General features: G+C 44.1%; 1 protein-coding gene and 2 non-coding genes across 3 annotated transcripts; all 3 read left to right on the plus strand.

Moving 5' to 3' along the window:
- The first annotated feature begins 1,219 nt into the window (after positions 1 to 1,219).
- Positions 1,220 to 1,291, plus strand: trnap-cgg (transfer RNA proline (anticodon CGG)). Its single transcript has one exon. It is a non-coding gene; the product is annotated as a tRNA-Pro (tRNA).
- Positions 1,292 to 1,460: 169 nt separating this feature from the next.
- Positions 1,461 to 1,532, plus strand: trnap-ugg (transfer RNA proline (anticodon UGG)). The gene has a single exon. It is a non-coding gene; the product is annotated as a tRNA-Pro (tRNA).
- A 2,165-nt stretch (positions 1,533 to 3,697) lies between these two features.
- im:7152348 (uncharacterized protein LOC559250 homolog) lies at positions 3,698 to 7,213 on the plus strand. Its single transcript, XM_065009957.1, has 4 exons — positions 3,698 to 3,732; positions 3,772 to 4,408; positions 5,498 to 5,608; positions 6,534 to 7,213. The coding sequence occupies exons 2-4, from the start codon at positions 4,158 to 4,160 to the stop codon at positions 6,577 to 6,579; spliced, it is 408 nt and encodes a 135-aa protein (XP_064866029.1). The 5' UTR covers positions 3,698 to 3,732; positions 3,772 to 4,157; the 3' UTR covers positions 6,580 to 7,213.
- Positions 7,214 to 10,722: the final 3,509 nt, after the last annotated feature.

The raw sequence follows: 10,722 nt of genomic DNA on the forward strand, positions 1-10,722 counted from the left end.
CTGCAGAGTGTTTTGATCATACAGACCACTACGCCAGCTTATCAACAAACTTGTTAGCCAACCAGATTGCTAAATGTATTGAGTCATAGTTAGCAATTCAGTTTTTGTTTGTTTGTACTAGTTAACGTTAGCTAAAGTAAGTCAAGGACAGTATAACATTAGCTAGATAAACGAGCTAGCAACTTGGTTAGATGAGTTGACGACAAAAAAACTAGAGACACTTATAAGTAGCTAGAATTTATTAACGTTGTATCCGTAGTCATACATGTCAATATAGGATATTAGATTAATTTGTTGTTACGTGTGAAACCATGAGATAAGATTATTATACTAATAAATGATGATACTCACAGAGTAGGTAACGTCAGATAGCAGATACTAGTGAGCTCTAGATAACAACTGTTGTGTTTACAGTGCGTTCCCCGCAGGGCATTCTGGGATATAACAACTGTTGTGTTTACAGTCCGTTTTCCCCCGCAGGGCATTCTGGGATAGAGTTAGCTAGATAGTTAGCTAGATACAGTAGCTAGATAGTTAGCTAGATAGGTAGCTAGATAGAGTAGCTAGATAGTTACAGTAGCTAGGTAGCTAGATACAGTAGCTAGATAGCTAGATACAGTAGCTAGATAGATACAGTAGCTAGATAGATAGTTAGCTAGATACAGTAGATAGATAGATAGATACAGTAGCTAGATAGATAGATAGATACAGTAGTTAGATAGATAGCTAGATAGTTAGCTAGATTGTTAGCTAGCTACAGAGATACAGTAGCTAGATATATAGCTAGATAGTTAGATAGATACAGTAGCTAGATAGGTAGCTAGATAGTTAACTATATAGTTAGCTAGATAGATAGATACAGTAGCTAGATTGTTAGCTAGATAGTTAGCTAGCTAGTTAACTAGATAGATAGCTATATAGTTAGCTAGCTACAGTAGCTAGATAGATAGCTAGCCAAGTTGTGAGTTGAAGCTATGCTGGCACGTAAAGCTATCGGTAACGTATGTGATAACGTTAGCTAAGCTAGTTAGTTAGCCAGCAAACGTTTCGGTAACACATGAGTCCCATCCTGAAACAAGCAATGCAACATGTAAAATTTGGCTAATTACCTGGCGCATTTAGAAATGCTTTATATACCTGGAATTGCAGGTTTAAAATAATGGTTCGCTGTTGTATTGTAGTCATTTATAACGTCAAAATGTCACCTGCCAGTGCACGCGGCTCGTTGGTCTAGGGGTATGATTCTCGCTTCGGGTGCGAGAGGTCCCGGGTTCAAATCCCGGACGAGCCCTGTTCTTTTGTGTTTTTACTTTGACGTTTGCTACATCCAAAACGAATGTTTTCCCCGTGCTATCTGCGGATGTTATTTAAATAGTGCCATTTGTGGGATCCAATCAGTCTTAAAATGAAGGTATAGTTACCTATCTATATCTTGTAAAATGTTATTTTGTTTTTGTCGTGGCTCGTTGGTCTAGGGGTATGATTCTCGCTTTGGGTGCGAGAGGTCCCGGGTTCAAATCCCGGACGAGCCCTTCTTTTCAGTCCTGATACGATATAAATCAGACTCATACGTTCATCTCAAACGATGTAAAGGGTATAATGACTGAGACAACCGTATCGGAATCTTTTTAACCACAAAGACAAGAACAGCAAAACAAAATAAACAAGCTGGGACACAATAATTATCAGCCCAATTTCTGCTGCAGATAGAGAAATAAAATACGTCTTTGGATTTAGGGATACACATGGGATAAACAAACGTAGTCAATAACACAATAGAAAAATCTATACACAGTGTGTGCAAATGTAGTAAGATTAGGGAGGTAAGGCAATAAATAGGCCATAATGGTGAAATAATCTCTCTCTTTCAATTGAAATGTGCTTTATTGGAATGGGAAACATATGTTTACATTGCCAAAGCAAGACTAATAAAACAATTAAAAACACAAAACAACAACGACAAAAAAATATCAGAATTGAACAGTAAGTATTGAACTCAAAAAGGATTTCTCTCCCCCTCCACCACCCACTGTCAGGCACCCTAAACAAAGGGAGTGAGCTCCCAGCCAGCCAGTCAGACAGCTTTGAGCCCAGTCACCCCTCCTCCCCTCCGGGCTGCTAGTAAATGTTCACACAGGCAGGCAGGCAGGCAGGCAGGCCATCCCCTGGCTGACACAGCTGCTGTGCCGGTTGGGCCTGCCCTTAGAAAAGAGACAACCCAAAACTGCCCCCTCAACACACAGACACACTGAAAAGGAGGCAGGCAGTAGAGTCTCTTTCTGTTTCTATCTCTCTATCATATAACAACTACAGGACCATCACTTTAACCTTCTGGAATGTTCCTTCATATTTAAGTGTAAGTACATTTTATTTTAAAAGTAGCCTTTTTTGGGGGGGGATTGATTTAGAAGTTTAATTTTAGTGTAATGTTCATTTTGAACAGAAATGGTCATGATATATATATTTTTGTAACAATTAATTATCTAATTGAAGATTTAAAGATTAAACCTTGAAAACGTATTAGCGAGAACTTTAATAATAACATTTTATGTGAGAGTGACAACCTCTTACACCAGTTATATAATAATATAATGACTGATACATCTTCTACACCTGCATTGCTTGCTGTTTGGGGTTTTAGGCTGAGGGTTTCTGTACAGCACTTTGTGACATCAGCTGATGTACGAAGGGCTATATAAATACATTTGATTTGATTTGGATTTGTTTTTAACCACAGAGAGAGGACCAGAGAAGAACTGTATAACAAAATAAACAAACCTGGACACAATAATCATTAGCCCAACTTCTGCCGGCCCAGCAGTACCTCCATCTCCCCAGCGACTCCTCTTCCTCTCAGACAGACAGACAGACCCATCCAGCCAGGTAATCTGTGTCTTCTCCCCACCTGGTTTAGTGCCGGCCTAGTTAGGTGTCCAGTATCTAGTTAGGTGTCCAGTATCTAGTTAGGTGTCCAATATCTAGTTAGGTGTCCAGTATCTAGTTAGGTGTCCAATATCTAGTTAGGTGTCCAATATCTAGTTAGGTGTCCAGTATCTAGTTAGGTGTCCAGTATCTAGTTAGGTGTCCAATATCTAGTTAGGTGTCCAGTATCTAGTTAGGTGTCCAATATCTAGTTAGGTGTCCAATATCTAGTTAGGTGTCCAGTATCTAGGTGTCCAGTATCTAGTTAGGTGTCAGTATCTAGTTAGGTGTCCAGTATCTAGTTAGTTAGGTGTCAGTATCTAGTTAGGTGTCCAGTATCTAGTTAGGTGTTCAGTATCTAGTTAGGTGTCCAATATCTAGTTAGGTGTCCAGTATCTAGTTAGGTGTGTCCAATATCTAGTTAGGTGTCCAATATCTAGTTAGGTGTCCAGTATCTAGTTAGGTGTCCAGTATCTAGTTAGGTGTCCAATATCTAGTTAGGTGTCCAGTATCTAGTTAGGTGTCCAGTATCTAGTTAGGTGTCCATTATCTAGTTAGGTGTCCAATATCTAGTTAGGTGTCCCTTATCTAGTTAGGTGTCCCTTATCTAGTTAGGTGTCCCTTATCTAGTTAGGTGTCCCTTATCTAGTTAGGTGTCCAATATCTAGTTAGGTGTCCAGTATCTAGTTAGGTGTCCAGTATCTAGTTAGGTGTCCAGTATCTAGTTAGGTGTCCCCAGGTGTATCTAGTTAGGTGTCCCTTATCTAGTTAGGTGTCCAGTATCTAGTTAGGTGTCCAGTATCTAGTTAGGTGTCCAGTATCTAGTTAGGGTGTCCAGTATCTAGTTAGGTGTCCAGTATCTAGTTAGGTTTCCAGTATATCTTGGTCCAGCCCTGCTACCCAGTGCTCCAGTCTCTGCAGCCTATACCCAGGCCCCTCCAGACCAGGTTTTCTCAGGTCCAGGTATCCTTGCCAGGCCTACCGCCTAACCACCTCCAGATAAGCCTTCGTGGCCTCCATTTCTCTAGCCAGGTAGGCCCGCCAACCCCAGTACTCCAGTCTTGCTGCTCCACCCAGGCTCTTCCAGTCCAGGTCCAGCTATCGCTGTCCGGCCCGGCCATGGTTCTGTGTGAGGACAGGGAGTGTGGGGTGTGTTATCAGCCCTACTCCCGTCAGGATCGGATCCCCGGGTGCTCCACTGTAGACACACCTTCTGTGCCACCTGCTTAGAGACCATGTCCCAGCCCAAGAGTGACATGGTCACCGTGTGCTGCCCGCTGTGCCGCCAGACCACCTGTGTAGGGCGCGGCCTCAGCCTTCAGGAGGCGCTGTGGGTCAACTCACGCCTCTGGGAATACATACCTGAGAGCAAAGAAGAGGAGGAGGAGGTGAAGGAAGAAGAGGAGGAGGAGGAGGGGAAGGAAGAAGAGGAGGAGGAGAGAGTGGAGGCTGACAGACAGACACAGGCCTCCTCACAGGCAGAATGGTGAGCCTTCTTCACTTGACCCACATGAACAAATACAAGAATTTAATGAGAATACTACAGTACTTACTATAGAATACTAGCGTACTTACTATAGAATACTATAGTTTACTATAGAATACTACAGTACTTACTATAGAATGCTACAGTTTAATGTAGAATACTACAGTTTACTATAGAATACAACAGTACTTACTATAGAATACTATAGTTTACTATAGAATACTACAGTACTTACTATAGAATACAACAGTACTTACTATAGAATACTAGTTTGCCATGGAATACTTCAGTACTTACTATAGAATACTACAGTACTTACTATAGAATACTACAGTCTACTATAGAATACTACAGTACTTACTATAAAATACTATAGAATACAACAGTACTTACTATAGAATACTACAGTACGTACTATAGAATACTACAGTTTACTATAGAATAGAACAGTACATACTATAGAATACTACAGTTTAATGTAGAATACTACAGTACTTACTATAGAATATTACAGTTTATTATAGAATACTACAACACTTACAATAGAATACTACAGTACTTACTATAGAATACTACAGTTTACTATATAATTCTGTAGTAAACTAGAGAACTATAGATTAGTATTATCTGTAAAAACATAAACGCACAAACACACACATTCTCTCTCTCTCAAACACACACACACACCTCTGTTCACTTAAATCTTGAAAATCCTCTGTCTTGCCCTCCGGACCGGCATGCCCCTATCCTCAGTGTCATAATAGAGGAGTCTGGATATTTAGAAACACATGTGTTTGTTAGCCCATAGATGGTGACCAGTATCCAGGCTGTAAACAGTATCGTAATGACACAATAATACTGAATAACAATAATACCCCTTTAACCACAAACAATGTCATAACGGCAGGCATCTCTCTCTCTCATCACTCTCTCTCTCTCTCTCTCTCTCTCTCTCTCTCTCTCTCTCTCTCTCCGTCTCTCTCTCTCTCTCTCTCTCTCTCTCTCTCTCTCTCTCTCTCTCTCTCCGTCTCTCTCTCTCTCTCTCTCTCTCTCTCTCTCTCTCTCTCTCTCTCTCTCTCTCTCTCTCAGCCCTACATCGAAGCGCTCTAGAAAAATGCTGAAATTTCCGGCCTTCTTCAGGAAATTCAGTCTGACAAAACCACAGCATCAAGAGAGTCTTGTGCCTGGTTGTGGCAACGTGTAAGTAACCTTGTGTTGGATCATCTGCTTCATTGTTAGGTCCAAATGGCATGGCCCTATTCCTTATGTAGTGCACTACTTTCTATGGCACCAGAGCCCTATGGCAACCTATTCCTTATGCACTACTTTCCACCAGAGTGGCACTACTTTCCACCAGAGCCCTATGGCACCCTATTCCTTATGTAGTGCACTACTTTCCACCAGAGCCCTATGGCACCCTATTCCTTATGCACTACTTTTCCACCAGAGTGGCTTATGTACTACTTTCCACCAGAGCCCTATGGCACCCTACTCCTTATGTAGTGCACTACTTTCCACCAGTAGCTTTGGTCTACAGATGTAGGATCTTTAATTTGATCGCCCTTTTCTTGCTGATAATTTTCCTGTACTGCAGGAAATGCAAACTTTTCGTCAGTTCAAGCTTTAAAAAGGCTTCTAAAGTTTGTCATTTTTACTTTAGAATGTCAGACTTGATTTGCTCTAACAAAAAAAATGTATCAACTCCTACAAAAAAATATCCATTAATTATTATTCACGTTTCCTATTGCTGCAGGATTATTTTCCTGCTGTAGCAAACTGGCTCAAATTAAAATCCTACATCTGTATAAGGAAGGCCTGCTGATGTTGCGTACTGTAGTACAAAACATTTCAACATCCACACATAAATCCTACTAACTCCCCTCTGTGATCAAAACATGTTGAGATATCCTAAACGTGATTAAAGAAGGAATTTCTCCTATAATTTAGGTAGAGTGGTTTCTATGCTTATGTTCTGTTCCAGACACATTAACCTTGTGTTATGACATTTATGATGATTGAAAGCAAAAGTGAAACATATGACATTTGGAATATATTAATTTGAGCTTCACTTGTGATCATGGCTATATGCGCACTAATGTTATGTCTTTTTTTGTTTCCCCAACAGGGAGATGAAATCCTGGCGCAGGCTTCCAACTGCTGACACTTTTTAGGTCTCTCACGCGCTAGACGCAGGGATGTGCTGTATAAACAATAGAGTGTTTACAGTTCCTCTCTGATATAATAATCTGCATCTTTTGAACAATGACGTGTAAGATTACCAGTTGACACCCACAGTCAACGGGCAACACTGTTAAAGAACAGCTCAGAGACAGTTGGGTCTGTATCCAATATGGCACCCTAGTCCCTACAGGCTCTGGTTAAAAGTAGTGTACTATATAGGGAATAGGGTGCCATAGGGCTCTGGTCTAAAGTAGTGCACTATATAGGGAATAGGTTGCCATAGGGCTCTGGTCTAAAGTAGTGCACTATATAGGGAATAGGGCTCTGGTCTAAAGTAGTGCACTATATAGGGAATAGGGTTCCATAGGGCTCTGGTCTAAAGTAGTGCACTATATAGGGAACAAGGTGGCGTTTGGGACGTACGTTTGGAGAAGCCAGTACGCGTCCATGTGTGTATTGACTCTGACAAGATAGCCTTCATTGTTGAGAAGCAGTGAAACCGCCCCCATTGGTCCTGTCTTCTTCCCCATTGGTTATTTTAGCTTTAATTCCCCACAGCTGGTGCAGTGGGATTTGGTTCAGCTGTCTCTAGGACAGACGTCCCAGTGGAAGCCAGGGTGCCCCCAACCACTCCCTCCTGCTGCCCCCCCTCTTAACAGATGGCCTCCCGAGGATGACCCCCCACCCCCACCCCCCACCCCTCCTCTTAACAGATGGCCTCCCGAGGATGACCCCCCCCACCCCCCACCCCTCCCTTAACAGATGGCCTCCGAGGATGACCCCACCCCCCTCTTAACAGATGGCCTCCCGAGGATGACCCCCCACCCCTCCTCTTAACAGATGGCCTCCCGAGGATGACCCCCCACCCCTCCTCTTAACAGATGGCCTCCCGAGGATGACCCCCCCCCCACCCCCTCTTAACAGATGGCCTCCCGAGGATGACCCCCCCCACCCCTCCTCTTAACAGATGGCCTCCCGAGGATGACCCCCCCCCACCCCCTCCTCTTAACAGATGGCCTCCCGAGGATGACCCCCCCACCCCTCCTCTTAACAGATGGCCTCCCGAGGATGACCCCCACCCCTCCTCTTAACAGATGGCCTCCCGAGGATGACCCCCCACCCCCCCTCTTAACAGATGGCCTCCCGAGGATGACCCCCCCCCACCCCTCCTCTTAACAGATGGCCTCCCGAGGATGACCCCCCCCACCCCTCCTCTTAACAGATGGCCTCCCGAGGATGACCCCCCCCACCCCCTCCTCTTAACAGATGGCCTCCCGAGGATGACCCCCTCCACCCCTCCCTTAACAGATGGCCTCCCCTCCTCTTAACAGATGGCCTCCCGAGGATGACCCCCCCCACCCTCCTCTTAACAGATGGCCTCCCGAGGATGACCCCCACCCTCCTCTTAACAGATGGCCTCCCGAGGATGACCCCCCCCCACCCCTCCTCTTAACAGATGGCCTCCCGAGGATGACCCCCCCCACCCCTCCTCTTCACAGATGGCCCCGAGGATGAACCCCACTCCTCTTAACAGATGGCCTCCCGAGGATGACCCCCCCCACCCTCCTCTTAACAGATGGCCTCCCGAGGATGACCCCCCACCCCCCTCTTAACAGATGGCCTCCCGAGGATGACCCCCCCTCCACCCTCCTCCTTCCCCAGTGTCTGCAAACAGAGCGTTTCATTTATTATCAGCTTCTGAATTCATGTCAATTTTTTTTACATATATTATCTTTCATAATAAAAAAAAAATCCATTTGAAAATATGAAAGTTTGTGTGTTGTTCTGTGTTCACGGGGTTCAGAAGTAATTTTACCTTTACACAGTGGTCCGTCAGTGGTCTTTCAGTTGATAAGGGGTTCGGTTTCACCGTGTGGTTTTACTCAGATGGTCTGAGCACAGTCATCTGCACAGTTTCCTACACAACATGCATCCCAGAGCCTTTCCTTTGAATCCCCTCATAATAAGACACAACATTTGCTCTCCAGTACTTGCACAAATTGTGTGTTTTGTTTTGAATGCTACAGAAGGACATATAACCCTACCACAATGAACTAATGTATATATCCTCCCCCCTCTATCAGAAACTCTCTGAACAGATGGTCGGTAGGTACGTTCACAATGTAAACATGGTGCAGTTGAACAGCGTCAACTCAGCTATGAGTACAATAGAGGGAGAGCATTCGCAATTATAAACTGGGTGGTTCAAGCTCTGAATGCTGATTGGCTGACAGCCGTGGTATATCAGACCGTATACCACTGGTATGACAAAACATTTTTTTTTTTTACTTGCTCTAATTACATTGGTAACCAGTTTATAATAGCAATAAGGCACCTCTGGGGTTTTTGGTATATGGCCAATATACCACGGCTAAGGGCAGTGTCAAGGCACTCCATGTTGCGTCGTGCTTAAAACATCCCTTAGCCGTGGTATATCGGCCATTTGCCACACCTCCTCTGGCCTGATTGCTTAATTAGGCAACTCCTAGTCTGTGTTCAAAGTGGCCCCCTATAACCCCAATATAGTGCACTACTTTTGACTGTAGCCCTATGGGCCATGGTCTTCAGTAGCGCACTAAGAGGCCGATTCCCGTCCCGGGTTAAGGGCGAGTATATGGAGCGTAATTCCTTTTTTATTCTCTTTTCTCTCTACGTGTCTAGGAAAGGCTTGTCTAGGAAAGGCTTGTCTAGGAAAGGCGTGTCTAGGAAAGGCGTGTCTAGGAAAGGCTTGTCCAGGAAAGGCTTGTCTAGGAAAGGCTTGTCTAGGAAAGGCGTGTCTAGGAAAGGTGTTTGTAGGAAAGGTGTTTGTAGGAAAGGTGTGTCTAGGAAAGGTGGTGTAGGAAAGGCTTGTCTAGGAAAGGTGTGTGTAGGAAAGGCTTGTCTAGGAAAGGTGTGTGTAGGAAAGGCTTGTCTAGGAAAGGCGTGTGTAGGAAAGGCTTGTCTAGGAAAGGTGTGTGTAGGAAAGGCTTGTCTAGGAAAGGCGTGTGTAGGAAAGGCTTGTCTAGGAAAGGCTTGTCTAGGAAAGGCGTGTGTAGGAAAGGCTTGTGTAGGAAAGGCTTGTCTAGGAAAGGTGTGTCTAGGAAAGGTGTGTGTAGGAAAGGCTTGTCTAGGAAAGGCGTGTGTAGGAAAGGCTTGTGTAGGAAAGGCTTGTCTAGGAAAGGCTTGTCTAGGAAAGGCGTGTGTAGGAAAGGCTTGTGTAGGAAAGGCTTGTCTAGGAAAGGCTTGTCTAGGAAAGGCTTGTCTAGGAAAGGCGTGTGTAGGAAAGGTGTTTGTAGGAAAGGCTTGTCTAGGAAAGGCTTGTCTAGGAAAGGTGTGTGTAGGAAAGGCGTGTGTAGGAAAGGCGTGTGTAGGAAAGGCGTGCATAGGAAAGGTATCAATATCTAAATCGGAATCGGGCCCTAAGTAGGGTAAAGTTGGATGTAATGAGACACAGCCCTATTGTTCTGAAACAGGTACTAGTGGTTACTTCTCCATGGGGGCAATCATCGAAGTATAATCTGAGAGTGTACCCATGAGGTTACCGGTCATATTACCAGGGTTGGAGCTTCCAAGCCTGTTCTATTCATTCTATTTCTATGCTCCTATAGTTGTGAAAGAGGTACTAGAATAGCGACTACTTCCCTCAGCTAGTTTCCCTTTTCCACATCACCGACCCATGACACATAACGACCCATGACACATAACGACCCATGACACATAACGACCCATGACACATACCGGTATACCACTTAATAAAGGACTGGGAAAACACGGGGCAGGTTTGTCAACGCTACAATACTGTCTTACTCTGAGGGCTGTATGACAGAACAATAGCATGGCAGAAAACACTCTCGGCTATGGAAGTGAATTTTAGGCTTTCTTTTTTTTTTTTTTCATTGAGCATCTGTGACGATTTCAACGTTTTACGAGTCCAGAATATCATCTCTGTTATGTAGATCAAATCAAAGTTTATTGGTCGCGTAACACAGATTTGCAAGTGTTATAGCAGGTGCAGCGAAATGCTTATGTTACCAGCTAGATGGGCTTTTCCTCTTTGGCTATACTGTATATGCCTCGTGCTTATTGACCAGTGTTACTCACTTCTTATTTTTTTTTTTGTAAGTGGGGGCCACTTTGGGTTGAGACGATCATTC

The sequence above is a fragment of the Oncorhynchus nerka genome, linkage group LG25 (assembly GCF_034236695.1).
Source record: "Oncorhynchus nerka isolate Pitt River linkage group LG25, Oner_Uvic_2.0, whole genome shotgun sequence".
NCBI classification, from domain to species: Eukaryota; Metazoa; Chordata; class Actinopteri; order Salmoniformes; family Salmonidae; genus Oncorhynchus; species Oncorhynchus nerka.